This window comes from Sceloporus undulatus, chromosome 7 (genome assembly GCF_019175285.1).
Source record: "Sceloporus undulatus isolate JIND9_A2432 ecotype Alabama chromosome 7, SceUnd_v1.1, whole genome shotgun sequence".
In the NCBI taxonomy this organism is placed as follows: Eukaryota; Metazoa; Chordata; class Lepidosauria; order Squamata; family Phrynosomatidae; genus Sceloporus; species Sceloporus undulatus.
Window position 1 is genome coordinate 46,618,201 of NC_056528.1, and position 18,556 is coordinate 46,636,756.

The window sequence follows — 18,556 nt, forward strand, 5'->3', positions numbered from 1 at the left end:
CATAAAACAAAGAAAAGGCATTGGCTTCAGTTCAACACTCTGCATTTGCTGTTTCCATTTGGGCATATCGTCAACCGTGCAGAAATAATGAGCAAGAGGCACATTAGACTGGACCGATGGGTTTTGAGATTGCCTGGATTGCTGCCTATTTAGCATACACATATACATGTGTGGTGTATCCTCCCACCTTTCATGGTTACAGATGGGTGCAGACTTGGTTCAGCACATATTTCAATTGTTCTGATACATAGCCATTTTGTCAGTGCAGCATTTTCAAAATGATGCAGAGATGTATAAAGTGTATTCGAAACATAAATTTCATGTTTAGACATATTCCTCATCTCTAAGATATCGTATTATGTTCATACTGTACAAAATATTCCAAAATCTGAAAATATCCCAAACATTCCTGGTCACAAGCATTTTGGACAAGGGAGACTCAGCCTGTTATCCCTTGGCCTGAGGCTCAGGATAGAGATAAACAATAGATTTTGTTCATTTGTAACATTTCTGAGCACAGCAATTTATTTTGATACCAACGTTCTAAAAAATACCATTTTGGGGTTGAGCAGTTTGCTATAACTTACCCTGGAATCCACTATGTTTGTTTTAAAGCTTGGGCCTCCTTTCTGTTTTAAATGTCATTTCTATTTTATTTTTTTTAGATCCACCAAAGGATAATGGAGGATCAGAGATCTCTATGTATGTCCTAGAAATGTCAGAGGCCTCAGCTGGTAAGTATAATAATGGGTTGGATTGAGTTAGTCATGGCCAGAATAGACCACTGAACTTGTGCCCCCCTTAATTTTAGTAGGCTTGATCTAAGCATGGCTAAGTCTGGATCCAGCCCAATATCTGTACAAAAGAAAGCTTTTTAAAATGATCTCATTAGTTTTATCTTGCAGAGGAATGTTACATTGCCAGTCCTTCTCCCTCTTTTTTTTGTTTTTCACTTCAGTACGCTCCCGCATTCAACTAAATTAACTTTGCAGAAAACAAAGCAGTAGTTTTGTTTTTCGGCTCATTATATTTACACTCACTTTTCCACCCAAGCGGAAGAGTCAACATTTGTTTATAACAAACCCAGTGTTAACTTTATTGTATAATAACAGTTAAAAAGCACATGCCCAGTAAGAACAAACCATGACCAGTTGGGTGATGGTTTATTCAGCCTGGTCCAAGATGGGATATGTTTCTAGCTCCAGCATTTTCAGTGGTGGGAAATGTGAGAAACCAGGGGCCATATGAGCAGTACAACCAAATTCGAGTCTTCGTCATGTTACAAGTTGTCAAAATGCTCCATTTGTAATGTTGCAAAACAAATGCTGTCTCCTACCCCACCCTGCAAGATGGGTTGTAACTGTACTTTATTTTTCTCTTAGGCAATAAATGGGAAACGGTTTATAGTGGTCCCACAAGAGAACATGTATGTGCTCATCTCAAGCCTGGTACTTCTTACAGACTACGAGTTTACTGCATTGGTAGCGGGGGCCAAAGTCAGGTGAGCAAAGGAGTCCTTTGAAAACAGTTCCATGGGTATATCTTAGTTTAGTTGTAACTCCAAGAAAACTGCGGAGGTTGGTATTGGCTACATGGTTCATTATCATGAGCATCTCATTATTTATTATGTCAGAAACAAAGAAGCAGAAACGTTGCTGTCATTTGATTCTTGAATATAAGTAGCAAAAATAGTCTAGTGTGCTTCCTTTATTTTAGTATAAGATAGAACACACATAAGGTTCCCAAGGAGCCCTCCATCCAAACCTACCAGACTTTCATAAGATTGCTCCACTATGTACCTTTAAATCATGCCCTGAGTTCACGTGATTGAATTCTTTGAAACCTGGGTGGCTGAGGGTTTCGGTAGGATTTCTAGCTCTTGGGGCTTCAGGACCTATATGTTCAGTGACTTCATTTGGGCAAATCTAGAATAAATCAAACCGAATAAAGAAATACCAGCAAATACACTTAATAGGTATATTAAGAACTCATACTTTTCTTCATGCAGAACTTTTATTTCATTTAAGATTGGACATGTTCTTGATGTGGAGCTAAATATAGCACTTCTGGAAAAAAGGCTGTGCCACTGAAAGTATTTGTGAAACACATGCCGGTTTCGGCACCTGTAAGCGAATGTGTGTGTGTTCTTTCCTAGGCATCTGATGTCCTCATTGTTCAGACAGCAGCTGTTCCTCCAGGGCCGTGCCATTCTCTGTGTCTGGCTAGCAAAGCCAAGCCTAAGGAAGTCTCTCTTCAGTGGGGTAAGATCTAAAACCTAGAAAAAGTGTATCTCAGTTTGTGTGTGTGTATTTGTGGAGTTTTTTGTGTCTTGCACAAATGTGCAGGTCAATAGATCCACCTCAGAAAATGCTAGAATGAAGTGCAGATACCTGCATAGAAAGGAAGGGGACACAGAGGAATGAACAAATCACTGTGCTCTCGAGCCATGCATTGTTCAGACCAATACAAACTTACATGAGTTGGACATTGTAACACAAAACACCAAACTGGCTAGGTACACAAAGGCAAACAGTTCTCTTTTTACAGGTGAAGACTATAACACAAGGCCAGCCACAGAAAATGTTTCCTTCCATGCATACACTTAATTTGACTTACTTTTTTAAAGCCATTGTGTCAAAACTTTTTTCCAGACTATTGGAAATCATCATTATATCTGCCATTGAATCCCAGTCTACTATTTATCTGCTGCAAAACTATGCAAGTGAAATGGGTTTGGCAGACAAAAGTCCAAATAAATAAAGATGACATTTGTAAATATATAATTTGTTAGCTTTTTTAAAAATAAGGAAACTATGCCACACCATACATTTTTTACATCTCAGTTGCAAAGATGTATCATTACTGATGAGTTCACTTAATACTGAGTTAGGAAAGCCACAGACATGAGAAGTCGAAGGCGTTCATGGCTGGCATCCATAGTTTTTTGTGGGTTTTTTGGGCTATGTGGCCATGTTCGAGAAGAGTTTCTTCCTGACATTTTGCCAGCATCTGTGGCTGGCGTAGCATTTGAATATTCAGAGTCGGCTCCATGCCCCATTGAGGTGGCAGCCTAGGACTCTGTGGAGACAGCCATCTATAGCTGAGATTATAATTACTTTGAAAACATGGTTTATATGCCTTGTCACTTCATGTTTTACAGATCCGCCGTCCACAGATGGGGGCTCAGAAGTAACAGAGTACATTGTGGAAATAGCAAACTGTGACCAGGATGAGCGCAAACAAGTGTACCGTGGCCAGACACTAGAATGCACAGTGCCTGGTCTCCTTCCTGGGAGAACCTACTGCTTCTGGATTCGAGCAGCCAACAAAGTTGGGGTATCTGGCTGAGTTTTTGTTTGAAAATAATAAATTAAAAGATACTAAAATTAACTTTTGGTGCTATAGCAACAACATGTTGCAAGGTGCCCACATGCCTGTTTTTCTGTCACAAGAAAATGTGCATATTGAGTTTAGAATTTTCTGCATATTAAGCACACATTTGTAGACTTCCTGCGCAACTTTGAATTAGGATTTCTTTGCATTATAATTTTGAAAATGTCTGTGTGATTTACAGAGCTTCAATATATTTTCTGTATCCAGCAAAGTCTCTGAGGCAAGAGTAGGGGAAAAAACAGTCATTTCCCATTTCTTAAAGAAATGCAGAAGCCTTTTCTGTTCTGAAACAGGCTGGAGGTTATTTTGAAATGGCGAACTCTGCTCTGACCCCAGGCCCCCGGGATGGAATGTACTATTTTGGGACTTTTTTCAGGGTGGTAGGATTGGATAGAAAGTGCAGCCCATGGACTGCATCCATAGGATAGTCTCAGTCATGCTGCATCAGTAACAAGTGAGTCAGATCTATGTCAGGGTCTGAGACCTAAGTCTGCATCTCTTGTATCATGGCTCTGCTTTTGGGAGCAGCTCATAGCCATGCAACCAAAGTTGTAAGGACTTAGCATTGAAACAGAGGCACCTGTGGTACAGCAAGAGACACTGTTCAGTCACGAAAATGTTATTTTCTGTATTTTAAATGTAGTTACTACATTTATATCCTGCCTTAGAAACAAATTCAGAATTGGTCCATGTTTCTGTTCTTTCCTGATCTTGATGATCTGTTTCCTTACAGCTTGGTCCTTATTCAGAAAAGGCAGAAATCTCTACAGCTCCTGGACCCCCAGATCCATGCTGTGTTCCCCTTCTATCCTGTAAGACAGCTACATGTGTAGTAGCCTCATGGGAGGTATGGTTTTTTTTAACTCGTTGTCCTTCCTTACACAAGCCCTGCTGTAATATATTGAATGTGTGTTCAGAAATTTGGGGTGGGATTCTCTCATTTAAATAATGGAAAGCTTGTAGAATTGTTAATATACACAATATAGAATACCTATGCTTTAAAAGCTTTGTATGTGCAGTTAAATGCAGGATTTTGTTGAGTGGCCAATTTTCTTCTAGCTAGGCTTGATTTGGTGCTGGGTCTGGATTTGGGAATTCTCAGTTCATTTCCACAATGAGTCGTTAAGTCCAATCTGCACTGCAGAAATAACACAGTTTGAACCTTTTTAACTGCCGTGGCTCCATCCTATGGTGTCCTGGGATTTGTCGGTTTTTTTTGTGGCACCGGAGCTCTGACAAAGAAGGCTAATATCTCACAAAATTATGAATTCCAGAATTCCAGAGCATTGAAACATGCCAGTTAAGGCAGTGTCAAACTGCGTTATTTAGGTAATGTAGCCACAGACTCATTTCCATGATGTTGATCTTGGGCAAGTTCAGTTCCTTAGGACTGGATCGTGGCTTTGGTGCGGCTTCCGGACTCTTTGGACCCATGCATCATTTAAACAGCATACATCCAAAGTAAACCGAAGCAGCTTTATTTTGGCCTGTCTGTATGGGGCCATTGACTAGTTTGTCTCTGAACTATCCAGTCCACATTGTTGCAGAAGCTATCCAGCCCATCCTGGGGCATTTGTTATTAGGATTCATTCTAGAAGTAGTTCTCCTTAGCTGGCTGGACTGTTGTGTTTCATTTTTAGAACTACCCCTCCTGGTTTGCTTCTGTGGTAGCAGGACACAAATCCCTTATGTTCAAACTGTTTCCGATTCCAGATGCAGCCCCAAAAGCCTAGGGAGAAGAAGCACTGTGCAAATGGCAGTCTTAACATCTTCCACAGGAGGTTTTTTAGTCTCATTTTTCATGAAACGGTCTCACGGTCTCAGTTGCAGCAGCAGTAATAACATAACATTTAAGGATTAGGACAATTTAAACTCTCCTCAGTGCCCTCATCTATCACCAATGCATTTTTAAAAAAGTATTTTTAAATATTTGTGTCTTAATTTTCCTCCTTTACAGCCACCATCGGGGCAGAAAGGTTACATTAGAGACTTGACAAGCTTATTTTCTACAAATGCGCATCCTTTTCTGTAGGATTATTTATTAGACGATCACTATGCAAACCATACTTCTAAATGCTAACTTTTCATGTTTGCTTTGTTCTGTTTTTCTTTCCTCCAAGATCCCAGCATGTAATGGTGCAGATGTTAGCGAATACAGGCTGGAGTGGGGACAAGTGGAAGGGTCAATGCACATAATCTACTCTGGTCCTCTTCTGAGCTATGAGGTGAAAGGACTCACGCCCGCGACCACATATTATTGTAGAGTACAGGTATGCGAATCTGGATTTTTCAGTGGTACCTTGCTTTTTTTTTCCATTACATTTCTGTGCTCTGAAAGGATGGTTAAAAAATAAGTTCCCTTTGTTTCAAAGCTGTGTTTTGTGAGAAGGAAATTAAAATGCTTTAAGGCCTCTATGACCCCAAAGTACCTTGAATGAGTCATTGGTCTGGCTTTACCTTTCCGTCTCATGCATGCAGGTAATGCGTCATGTTTCAGCCTTGGGCACAATTAGATGTTTCCACTACTCCAAATATAGCTGTTAAGTGGAGTGTACCAAGGCACCTTTCTGTTTTAAGTTGTATATTTCTTTTATTGTCCTATTTGTGATGAGTTTTATGAAATGTGTATAAAGAGTTTAACAGTTTTTAACACCTCACCACCACCATGAGATACGGCATGAGATAAGGGAGAATTATTCTCTGTTTGTTTTTAACATCTGGATGAGCCACTGTTCTGGGTTTACCTTGTTCCAAACACCGAAGTTACACTTAGATAGTGACTCACTTAACAGACTCAGATAAGTCACTCCAACACAGGAGGTATGTTTCTCTCTAGCTGGGAAATTCATGCTTTTTCACACGATAAAAGGGCCATGCATTTCCAACATCACTCTGATATGTAAATCTAAGATGGCTGCAGAGGTTTAAGAAATCACAGTCACAGCATAGCACTTTTTTTCCTTCTGCCCTTCAGGCTGTGAATATCACCGGCGCAGGACTGTTCGGGGAAATAGGGATGATTACAACCCCAGCTTCAGTTCCAGCTGCGGTGTCTGTGTTGCACTTGCTCGAAGAAGACCAGATGGAAGCCCCTCTTCCCCTCTCGACGTGCCTTGCTCTCCATTGGGAAGAGCCCTGTTGCCATGGGGCAGAGGTCTTGGGCTACAACATAGAGTATGGGGAAAAACAGATCTCGACAGTCAACCGAGTTACAAGCCATGTTTTGGAGAACCTGCAACCCGACACTTTATACAGGCGAGTGGAAGGCTGATTCCCTATCTGAAGATACTTTATTTTACCTTTTAAATTTCACCATTGAGATGCGTGCTGGAGGTGTCACGTTGGGAGGCGTGTGAACAGCCAACTAACTTTTTTACTTTGTTATTTCTGATGATAATATAGATGCAGGAGCAGTGGGTTTGATCAAAGCAGTACTGATGCGCTGCTAAAGCCTTTTGCCATAGGCCATCTTTCTCATCAAAATTGCCCCTTCCAGTTGCTTCTTTCCCCATGGAGCAAGAAGATAAGAGGGCCTGCTTTCTTGATCCCCTGCAGCTGGGAAAGCTGCTGGCAGGGCTTTTATTAGAGAAAGCAGCTCAGGGTTATGCACCCACACAGATGCTTAGATCGCATTTGCAGCCCCTGCAGGTATATCCAGCTTCAAAAAGGCAGGGAAAGGAGTAGGAGTCTCCCCAATTTTGTCTGGTTTGATTCTCAGCTTCCATTTAATCCTTCCTTTCTCTTTAAAAGTAGGTTTCAAGCCCTTCTAATACTGTACTGAAAATGTAGCATGTGTTGATTACTTGCAAAAGCAGTGGCCAGACACAAGATGGCACTCTTTAACTGGTTCACTTGCCTTTGTGAAAACTCAGCTTTCAGGGAAGGACTAGCTATCCGAAGGACAATGGGTGCTGCCAAAAATGGCAACCCCATGTTTGAGTTCTATAACTGCAAAGCATGAGATCACATTGTGCATTCCTACTCACTCTGCAGTGTGGGTTACCGACTGCAACTAAAGGTAGGGATTTGGGAGAAGTGTCTTAGAGTAATGCCACATCTGGCTTCTCCATAAATGCACATTGCAGTAGGAAGAGCTGGGCAGAGGGAAGTCTTTTGGCAGGATGACCATTTTCAGCAGCAATCCTGGGTTCATCACTGTATTATATCCATCCCGAGAAAAGTACACATATTTGTAGGGCATTTGGTGGATGTATATTACATGAGAACTAGTATACTGTGGTTTGAGTCTGTCTGAGGTGCTACTTGGAATGCTTTATGTTTATGCTCTGTGTTTTTGTTTTTCATGCTAAAAGCAGACCAGCACAGCTACCTCTTGCAAAGAAATGGTAGTCAGTAAAGCAAAGAAGCCCAAAGAAATAACTTTGTCAATGACAATTTTTCCTTTTAGGATCCGAATCCAGGCCTTCAACAGTCTCGGAGCGGGTCCCTTCAGTCCCTCCATTAAAGCGAAAACAAAGCCTTTGCCGCCAGATCCCCCACATCTGGAATGTGTCGTTTTCAGTTACCAGAGCCTTAAGCTGAAATGGGGTGAAGGTCCGAGCCGAGCTTTAATTGCCAACCCCACACAGTTCAACCTGCAGATGGAGGATAGGTTTGGCAGGTGAGGTCACTCTGCAAAAAGGCTGTCCTTTGATTTATTGTTGAGTGAGGATAACTCACTCTTTCCCCCCCCTTTCTTTCAAGAACTGTTTAAGGTTTCAGAAAAAGTCAGTTTTCAGAGTTAATTCAGTTTGATTACGGTTTTAGACACTATGGGGAATGAGTACACATCTTCCCTCTCCTCTTGATGGGTTTTATTGTCACCTGGCAGCCACAGGTGACAACCTGAATGCCTCCTTCCACAGAAGGTGATGCAGTGGACAGCTACTATGAAGCTCCATTCTTGTCCATGAAGGAGGAGACATTCAGCTGCACCCTAAGAGGTGGCATCATTTTTTCCTTGTTCTCTTCTGTCCTCTTGTTCTTTTTCTGGCTTCATTATATGAAGAACTGAGGGAGAAGCTAGGGGTCTTCACAGAAGCTTGAAAGTTCCATGTTGTACATTCACTTTCCATGCAAACCCTTCCTGGATGTCTCCTTAAAGACAAGAATCGACCTTCACAGTAATGCACCATTTAACAATGAAACCTAGTCATTTGTTTGTGGCGCACAGTTGTTTTAGGATTTAAATCTTTTAAAAAACAACACAGATAGGATAAAGTGTGCTTCAGAGTCATTACAAACCTCTTCCAACTTGCTGCCTCCCTACCAGATTCATCACTGTCTACAGTGGACCTTGTCACACATACAAAATGCAGCGGCTTAGTGAATCCACAACATACTTCTTTAAGATCCAAGCGTGCAATGATGCCGGTGAAGGAGAATTTTCCGAAGTTTACGCATTCAGTACAACCAAATCTCCACCGCCAGCACTGAAAGGTGAGGGCGCATGGCACATGTTTGTTTGTATTAGAATATTCTGTCAACTGCCAAAGGGTGCCTACGTTGTACACAGTGGGGATCCAGTAGGATTGTTAAGCATCTATAAAGAGACAGCTTGATACATGAGCTATAATATGCTATAGCAACATGCTCACAATGACTTTCTCCATTTGTCATCCTGAGATGGCTGTTCCAAGGGAGAACTTTGTTAAACATGCAGTCTACTCTTTGCATACAAACTCATGGATATCTCAGAATTGCATACAGATGCGTGGAAAAATATTTTGGATTCCCCGTCCATGACAATGGGAAGACTGAACGCCTGGATTTCGGAATCAGTGAATCAGGCTCTGAACCAGTTTGGGGAAATCTTGCACAGCCATACTATTCTTTAAAAATGCAAGTTGCACTATAAATACACGCAGTGACTATTGGAGTGGAGGGCATGATTTTATAGGGCTTGTAGTGCTGCAAATGTTAAAAAGGTGTATGATGCTGAAAATGAAATGCCGAATGATTGATTGGTCATGAATTCTGTTTTTCCAGCACCTAAAGTACATCAGCTGGGAGATAACATCTGTGAAGTCGCATGGGAGCCTTTGCAGCCAATGAAAGGCGATGCCATTGTTTACATTTTGCAACTTGCCAGTGGGAGGGAAGTTGATCAGGTAATTTCTAAACTACCTGTTGTTATTGTTGTTACGGGAAATGTTGCTTTTTTCAAGCTTTTAAATAAATTGCTATAAAATGGGTGAGCGGTTACGCTGCATTAGAAGCCGTTTTTGTCCCAGAGTGCATTGGAAGTCAGTGCCAGCTGCCATTTTGGCCGATTGGGTGGCTCCAAGGTTTATGTGGAGCAAACTAAATGTCCATTTGTAGACTATGCTGTTTATTAATTAATTTGAGAATTAAATTTATTCAGAACTTAGTTTATCGTTCATATGTATATTCCTGCATGGCGGCCCTTGTGGTCTCTTCCAACCTTGATTCCGCAGCTTTAAGGCAACTTTCTATGTAGCTGTTAAAGTTTCTTTAATTTGTAGCTATTAAAATTTTAAATTGTGCATGCTTCCATTACCTTTTCAGGTATATAAGGGACCAGAGACTTCATTCCGCTTCACCAACATGCAGACAAACTGTGAATATCGATTCAGGGTGTGTGCTGGGCGCCAGTATCAGGACTCTACTGGATTGCAAGAACTGTATGGACCGTATAGTCCTAGCACAGCGTTTTCATCTCAGAAACAGGAGCTCATTTCGCAGTGCTCAGACACAGGTCCCGACCTTACGAAAAGTAGGAGGAAGCCGCTGAGCGACGAACAGTTTGCGTTCCTGCTTCTCATCATCTTTGCGACCGTTGCCATCCTGTTTGCCGTTATCATCCAGTACTTCGTGATCAAGTAAGCGAGCGAGCGTTGAGAATTGACATCATTACTCAGCTTATTATTTTTTTCATACGGAAGTTATGCCTTGGGTATTTATGTAAATTCCAATTAAAATGCTAGCTGGGAATGATTGTATAAGACACACATTTCCATTTTTGCTGCTGACTAACAGCAAAGGCTGGGTAGGTAGAACCCCTCTCCCCAAAAACTCACCCTATCTCCAAGGGGGCCAGGGATAAAGGGGTTGGGGAGCAATGAAGAGAAGAAAATCCCTATTATAGCACAGTTGTGCATCTTCTAATCAGGGTTTGCTGTTTAAAACAGCTAAAACAAAAAAAACAAAAAGCTGCCTTAACACGCACTTGTGATTCTCAGAGAGCTTGACTTTTAATACTCATGGCAAGACCTTTATACTCAAGTAGAGCAAAGCCAAGGAAGGGGGGCAGGGGAAGACCAGCTGCTTCAACCTAAATCTCAGCCTGTATGAGATATAGCAGCAGAGATGCTTAAGCGTAGATCAGTACTGTATTACAGGACATTGCTAAAGCATACCACATCCGATAATATATTGTAGGCAAGAAAAACGAAACCAAAATGTTAATCAACTTCTTACTTTAGTGCTAGTGCTATTTTCATTTTATTTCCAGTTGCTTTTAAGCGTTGGGATCGTTCCAGTAGTTAACTATCACTTTTAAGAGATGAGGGTGGCAGGTGGTGCTGATGGTCTTTTAGAAAGTATGCGGGGCGCCCAGTTTGTCTACGGACCGAGGGACTTGCGTTGGTATGAGATGGCAAAACGCGCCCCCCCCCCCTTCTTCTATACTGTACATTTCTGAATGAAATGCTTTCCGTTGTTGGAAAACAACCGTTGGCCCGACCCAGAGTTCACTCTCAGTGCCTGAGAGACCAGTAACACCCTGTGCTTCTGACTCCAACCGTTGCCGCCGCTGCTGCCGCCGCGTTTGCTTCAGAAGAAAAGCACAGAATTTTTTTTGTCTTTTAACGAGAACAAAAAGTGCATTTATGATAAATGTTTCACTATTTGGCTCAAACTGAGCAAATGTTTTTTGTACTATTCTTAACGTGAAATTTAAAGATGATGATGATAATAATAATAATGATAAGATTCAAGCTGTGGTTTGGTTTTGGGTTCTCCCCTCCCCGTCTTCGGGACGCCCTCCTAACGTAATCCAGCTGATCAAGTCACACGTGGAAATGATTTTTCTTTTCTTCTTCTAGAGGGTTATACATACGTTTTGAAGGAATTGCTGCCTCTCCTGCAGCAGTTTCATATTCCATTCTTTTGTGGTTGAAGTCCTCCTCCCCCCCGTTTTGTGAGAAATACTTCAGTGACAGGTCTGGCTTCGGGTGGAATAGTGTTTTTGTTTCGTTTTTTCCTTTGTTTCCGGGGGGGTGAATATCATGCACTACATAGGACTGTTCTTTGTCAAGCCTCTGCAGCAGGTACCTGTGAAGTAAAAGTAATTAAATGTCGTCTTTACATTGTGCTCTTTTTGGAAGCTGGAAACAACCCATTTTGTTTCAGAGGAAGAAGCTCCCGTTCAAAGGCCCGCGCGTTTTGTTACGTTTTGCATACCGACAGGGACTAAACAGCTATCCTTTACGAAACACCAGAACGCTTGCACTCATGAGACAGTGGATGTAATGTGTAAACTCATCATTTTAGCTCGAGACTTGTCTGTTTCAGACAACCGGACATCATAAAAGTGTCCCTCAACCAGCTGTTAGTTCATAATGATAGCTTATGGTTTGTGGCATTGTGTTTGCATTTCACACCTGGGGGAAAAACACACACACACACACACACACACACAAATGATGGTATCATATCACTTACTCTCTTAAAAAGTAGATTTATGGTGCAATCTGAAATTAACCTTTTTTTTTCTCCTTCAAAAAAAATGTACTCTCCTTTTTGTGATCTATTTATTTTGATTTTTAAAAAATTCTGGAAACAAAATGTATGTTTGAATGTACTGTTCTACTTGTAGCAGAACTTTTAAGTTAATCATTTATTGTAATGGAATCCTCTCTTCAAGTGTTGGAAAAGAGTTTTATACAGATGTTAGTGTCTTAGTTTGCAGGAACGTTTACAACCTTCTCCTTCATTTCCTTTCACACTTCATTTTATACAAATCAGTAGATTTGTCTTCAGCAGATTTCTGTTGCCAAAGGGTGTTTTTTTCATTGTTAAACTCTGACAAACAAAATGATCGGGGGAAAAGATCTCAATGAATTGGCAATAGTCCGTCAGATACGTTTTTGTTTTAAATTGGGTTTTTCTGAATACTAACCAAAATTATGACTTCCTAGAAAGTTAAAAAAAAAACCAGTTTAATTTGTATTTGTAATTGCCACAAACTGTTTATATTTCCAGAAGGTTTGCTGGAAAGCATAGTGTAGAATTTTCTATTTACAACTATACATTCCAGATCGATGTACTCTAGTGGCATTAATGTATTAGATCTCCTTTTCTTCTTGTATTGTAATTTTTGCTGTATTTCATACTTATGTTAAACCTGCCAGACATCGTATTACTAAATTGTAACTATAAATAGATAATATATTTAATATGGCCAATAAAAACACAAAATTGTTCACATCGGGTTTGTGGATTTACTGTGTGCGATAGTAAAAATACAGAGGAAGGAACTTCAACTTTAGCTCCTGTATATACAGTATGTACAATAGACATGCAAGTTAGATGAACCAGTACCTGAGTTACTAAGGGATTAAATTTAAGACAATGAAAATTGTCAAACAAGTCTTGTTAATGAATGATCATGGAATGAAGGGCTCAAACTGTTTTGGGAAGGCCAGCGCGCCCCAAGAAGCAGCCGCTTTTGAAAGACCTTGTGACTTCCAGATGTAGTCTAACATACTATAGTTCAGACATGGTCCAACATACCTAGAGAGCACCTGTTCAAGGAAGGCTGTCATGCTGTATTTACTATCCACCACAGATCCGTTTCAACCTTCTACAACTGTGTCATTCAAACACATACTGCATATGAAACATTAAAACATCAGACTAAACCAATTCTCTATTGCAGCCTTCCACAACCTGGTGCATTTCATCATGACTACTATTAGCCAATGATCAGAGACAATAAGAGGGTGGTCAAAAGCATCTGAAAGACCAACATTTCCCTACCCATGGGATCCCCAAAGGCTGATATTTTGGGGTATGCATTTGCTTTTGTTTTTAAAGAAATGCAACATAAAATGAATAGGAGAAGGTGTGGAACAAGAAATGACATTCCATCTGTTTCCCTTTTAATAGCATTACATTGGAGGCACTAGATTGTTAACTGTTCAGAGCAAAGGCATAATAAGAAAGGACTGGGGATAAGGACAGCATGTAGCAATGTCAGCTTAGCTATTGATTGAGTCTAGCAGCTATAGGCCAATTTAGTCCAATATATATGTGATGACTCAGATTGAACAACTGAATTGAATGGGTCTACTCTAGTTGGGATTAACCACCAGAATGTCAGCCGAGGGTGTTTATGGCCTTTATCCAATCTCTGAAATGTGGCAAAGCTTGCCATAACTAAAAACCCTGCAAATTACATGCTGTTTTCATGGAAAACATTGAAATTACAGGCATTAGAAGACTAGCTGAGACTCTCCTCAAAGTCAGTGGAAAAATAAAATAATGTTACTCTAATAGATTTTATTAAATTATTAACACGCATTTGCTTTTGCAAACCCCTCTCAGGCAGGCTGGGTAAGGTAAGAGTAAAGTATCAGCCTCCACTGCATTTGAAAGAAATATGGGAAAGAAAGATCTTGCAGTCTAAGGTGATGATATCTTTACTTATTCCGAAATTGTTTTACACGAAGGAACTGATTTCCACACCTTCAACAGAAGCCTTATCATTCCTGCTGAAGTGCCTTGACTGCCAAATCGGGCCATGATGGAGAAACTTACACACAGTTTTCCTGTATTTTTGGGACATGACATTGTAAAGGATTGGGTTCACCGATGCTCCAAGGTAAAACAGCAGCATTGAGACAAGGTTGAAGTATTGGCTGATCTCATAGAGGACCATACTTCCTTGAGCGAATAGGATGCGGCCAACATGTAACGGGAGCCAACACAGCACGAAAGCCACGACTACCACTGCTAAAAGATGGGAAAGGATATCTTTCAGTACATCAATCCCTTGCATTCAGTCCCTCCCTCTGTGAAGAAGTACACTAACACATCATCGGTTGAGCAGAAAGGTCCTTTGAGACAAAGGTGGGCAGATCTTGGGAGATTGGTAGAAGCTGGAGCTCAGTAGCAGCACATGGCTCCAATGTTAGTGGAGCAGTGAATCTGCTTCAACCCAAACTTTAAAGGGATTCACCGCCATGGAGAGCTGCAGGTTGGAGTGGATTCCCTGTCCCATGAGATCAGGACCACCCTCTTGCCCATGATCTACCAACTGGAGCAAGATGCAAAACAACAGCTCAGGTAGGATGGTCAACTTATACATGGCCAAACAAGAGAGGAACTCCATTACTACCTCCTCACTTCTCAAAAAAATGATACGGATTTTTAGTGTATATAAATGGACATAGATTCCATTCAAACTGCCACTGCTCTGTCCTAGGAGGGAGAGAAGAAGCAGGCACTGGCCATTGTGTCTAAACTCAGAAGCAGATGAAAGGCTATCACAGAATCATAGAGTTGGAAGAGTCCACAAGGGCCATCCAGTCCAACCCCATTCTGCCATGCAGGAAATCTAAATCAAAGCATCCCCAACAGATGGCCATCCAGCCTCTGTTTAAAGACTTCCAAGGAAGGAGATTCCACTACACTCTCCCTCCATCCCTACTGCAATTGCTGGGGATAGTCTGGGTAGAATCAGTCTGCCTTTCAGTTCTAACATTGCCTGTTATGGACGATGGAACCCATCAGCAAAAAGTCTTGAATGCTTCTCTGGTGCATCATTAACCACCAGTAAAGCTTACCTTATAGTAGTCACTTTCAAAAGAGCTCTTGGGGAGACCAAGAACTATAAACCATTTCTAGCACAGAACACACTTGTCACAAGATCATTGGGTCCAGGACAATATAGAAATGTTTTAACAAATAAATTTACAGAGGGATGAATGCCACGTACCTAGCATCTTGATGGTTTGTTGGTGATGCCTCTCCCTGGTTGCCGCATGCTGCCCTTCTAGTTCGTGTGCAGTTCTCCAGAGCTTTCTACAGATCATCCCATAGAGGAGAACCAAGCAAGACACAGGGAGGAAAAAGTAAAGGGTGGAAAGCCATGCCATTGTTTTAAGAAGCCCCGAGCGAGCTGCTTCCTCAATGCATTTGCACTCATTTGTTTCTTCTGGCAGGCTTCCGTTGTGGTGCTCTACACCAAAGAGAAAGAGAATCGGGGTGGCAGTCAGGAGAGAGCAAAACCATATTAGCAGGATGATGCCTTTGACCCGACTTTTCGTAATGGCCACTTTAGCTTTCAAAGGAAAACAGATGGCAAAATATCTCTCGACACTCAAGGTGGTTATATGCAGTATGCTGCAGTAAGTGCAGGTTTCGCTGAGGTAGACGTTAAACTTGCAGAGAAAGTCACCAAAGACGTACGGTTGATATTTCCAAATCCTATACAAGTCAGAAGGCAAGCCAAGGAAGATCAAACTATCAGACAAAGCCATACTGGATAAATACATATTTACTGTTGTCCTCATCCCCTTGTAGCGCTTAAAAATGAGTATAATGGTCACATTTCCAACTATTCCCATGAAAAACAAGATGATACAAATGATGGTCACCGGTATCAAGACAGGAATCTCAAACAAGGAAAAGGAAGGCTCTTCATAAGAGTCTGTATCGTTTCCAAAAGAGATGTTCAATGAAAAGGAAGCCATTTCTGACCGAAGCTTACTTCTCCTTATCAAGAGACGATGGATATTATCTCATCTTGTAAAAGATCTACACTTAGGCATCATGTTTAAAGATGCTCCTAGAACGCTGTATTGAGATTCAGCTTACATGGTCTCCCCAAGATTGGGTAATATGTTTAAATTCCCTACAGAACATGACAGTGTAGGCTTGCAATATTAATTGGCCCCTGAAGTTAGCAATGCAGCAAAAAGGAGGTGTCTGTATACCTGCTGGAAGCAAGAAAACAGAAAAATCAAATTTACACACTCAGCATTTAATGAATCAAAAACCTAGCAAAGTCAGTTAATTGCCATACTTTGAGGAATGGCCAGGCTAGTATTCGTGGATGGTGTTAGTGGTGGATTTGGGAGAGGGACAACAGGACTCTAAAATTTAAACTCTGTATAAATTTACAGCGCTTCATAAATAAAGGTTAATAATAATAATAATAAACACAGTCTCCATTGTTATAACAAATCATTACAACTACAAAAAAGACATTGCTTAAATTAACACACAGATACATGGCATGGGTACTGAGAAGCTTCTTACCTCCTTGCAAAAGGTTTGCTAGATGCTTCCACAAACTCACAGGTGTGCAGCTTTGCCTTCTACAGGATCTCTTACTAGGAACTGTTACATTTACATCATATTTAGCTTACATCACATTCAGCAAAGGCCCTTGTCTCCCCATCTAACTAGATCAGCAGCCTGGTATAAAAACCTGGTTAAATGCCACATCTCCTGGGGAATCTGTTAGGAGAGTTTGATCTTTTGAGTGCTTTGGCCCCTTTCCCCAGTTAAGCATAACAAATAAGGCAGCATTTCATAGCCATCCATCAACATCATCTGCCACTTAAGCAGGCCTCATTGAACAGCTGGCTCTGCCTCCCCGTCTTTTTCTCCTTCATCTATCAAACCAAAGTGGAGAGTGTCCGTTGTTACCTGGGAGGTCCGAGTTGCGGTTTGATACTGCAAATCTAATTAGAACGGCTGGATCAATTCCATTTTTCCAGTCTCTCCTAGCAACAGAGTTTGGACAAGACATTTTTGCTGCCTCCCACTCACCCAAGTCAAGGTGGATTGATTTACTCAAAGCCAGTTGAGATATTCTGGCACATGGGGCAGGAAAATCTCACAAGGCACTTTGCTCGGTTCCCGGCAAAAAATAAAATAAAAATGCAATTTTAAATAACTAACAAGTTACTATCTTCTCATGACATCCTAAACCTGCTGCCTGATGGAACACCTCACTCCGCCGAATGGTAGGGCTGGTTCTTTTCCTCTCCCACCCAGGGCTTATTTGAAGCAGATGCTGCCGTGTGGAAAGATTTTGACTGAGTGTGTATTTTTATAGACATTAGTCAAGAGGCCGCATGATCGTCATCAGTTCACTTAGTGGAAGGCTGTGCTTTTCACTTTTTTGATCATTAACTAGGCCTAGCTGAACACCTTTGGTGTTCAACACCAAATAAGATAACACATCTCTGAAGCGAAGCTGTTAAAACACTAAAAGATCACTTTGAGATACATCCTGCTGAAGTTTCCTCCATTCACTTTTCATGCAGAACATCCAGATTCTGCAAGGCTGTAGGGAATCAAAGCAACAATTCCCAAGTTGGAGACTCTGGCATTCTTTTAGAGTTGGAAAGTAATTAGAAATCCTGCCAAAACCATGCAATGTCCGATGGAGCTAAGGCAGTGACTGGTCTTTGGATTTCCAAATCCAAACTGGATTTCCATGACTGGTCTTTGAAGGAAAGTGAGAAAGAGCTGCCATCACACATTTTTTTTCCTCTCCTGGCATTTAAATAGGTCAGAAGGGACATGGCAAGAAAGAGAGTCGAGGGGGTTAGTGCTTCTTTTAGGTTTTCTCAGGATGGACTAAGCTCTCGCTTTTCACCACTCTACTCAAAGGGGATAGTTCCTTTTTTTGATAATAGTTAAAGTACACAACATACACTGACCCATGGATAAGTCAACCTAGGCTTTTGGGGTAATTCTTTTTACTAAAATTTCCAGACTTGTACATGAGTATATACTAATTTTATACTACTACTACTACTACTACTACTACCTCCTCCTCTTCTTCCTCCTCCCCGTTTGTGCATATTGTGCAATTTTGGATTTTGGAATAGTTTGGATTTCAGCATTCCAGATAAGGAATATTCAACTTGTACTTGACCCAATTATTAATTCTAGGATTTCATGAAATGAAGCCATGAAATGGTTAAGCTATAAATCTGTTGAATAGATCCACTCCTTGTTGAATTTTTCAATAACCGCTGGTACTCATTCTGTCCCAGCTCTGTACTGGTTCCATGAATCCCTCAAACTTCCCACATGGAAGATGTGTTACTTGTTATGCCCATTTCCCACTCTACCCCAAAATGTGTTTTTAGTATGCACTTTCTTAGTATAGCATTTA

At 41.1% G+C, this 18,556-nt stretch overlaps 2 protein-coding genes across 11 annotated transcripts in view; one reads left to right on the forward strand and one right to left on the reverse strand.

Moving 5' to 3' along the window:
• Positions 1-12,839, forward strand: part of FNDC3A (fibronectin type III domain containing 3A) — a 55,718-nt gene extending 42,879 nt beyond the window's left edge. For all 8 annotated transcript variants that reach the window (XM_042479773.1, XM_042479772.1, XM_042479777.1 and 5 more), the window contains 11 exons: positions 666-734; positions 1,383-1,501; positions 2,156-2,261; positions 3,161-3,336; positions 4,127-4,240; positions 5,514-5,663; positions 6,368-6,648; positions 7,802-8,014; positions 8,666-8,832; positions 9,382-9,503; positions 9,922-12,839. In XM_042479773.1, coding sequence (XP_042335707.1) covers positions 666-734; positions 1,383-1,501; positions 2,156-2,261; positions 3,161-3,336; positions 4,127-4,240; positions 5,514-5,663; positions 6,368-6,648; positions 7,802-8,014; positions 8,666-8,832; positions 9,382-9,503; positions 9,922-10,239 — 1,835 coding nt within the window. In that variant the 3' untranslated portion in view covers positions 10,240-12,839. The remainder of the gene's footprint in view (positions 1-665; positions 735-1,382; positions 1,502-2,155; positions 2,262-3,160; positions 3,337-4,126; positions 4,241-5,513; positions 5,664-6,367; positions 6,649-7,801; positions 8,015-8,665; positions 8,833-9,381; positions 9,504-9,921) is intronic.
• Positions 12,833-18,204, reverse strand: LOC121937004 (growth hormone secretagogue receptor type 1-like). 3 transcript variants are annotated; one of them, XM_042479781.1, is made up of 3 exons: positions 16,681-18,199; positions 15,356-16,355; positions 12,833-14,370 (listed from the first exon to the last, which is right to left on the reverse strand). In XM_042479781.1, the coding sequence occupies exons 2-3, from the start codon at positions 16,110-16,112 to the stop codon at positions 14,078-14,080; spliced, it is 1,050 nt and encodes a 349-aa protein (XP_042335715.1). In that variant the 5' UTR covers positions 16,113-16,355; positions 16,681-18,199; the 3' UTR covers positions 12,833-14,077. The 3 variants fall into 3 exon arrangements, with proteins under 3 accessions (XP_042335715.1, XP_042335714.1, XP_042335717.1); XM_042479780.1 differs by having other exon boundaries at positions 15,356-16,358; XM_042479783.1 differs by having other exon boundaries at positions 12,833-14,367; positions 15,356-18,204.
• Positions 18,205-18,556: the final 352 nt, after the last annotated feature.

Excerpts from the sequence above, each read along its gene's own strand:
- LOC121937004 (XM_042479781.1), bottom strand. The coding sequence starts at position 16,112 with ATGGCTTCCTTTTCATTGAACATCTCTTTTGGAAACGATACAGACTCT. Across the intron at positions 14,371-15,355 it reads ACAAACCATCAAGATGCTAG|CAGTGGTAGTCGTGGCTTTC; the intron begins GTACGTGGCATT and ends CCCATCTTTTAG.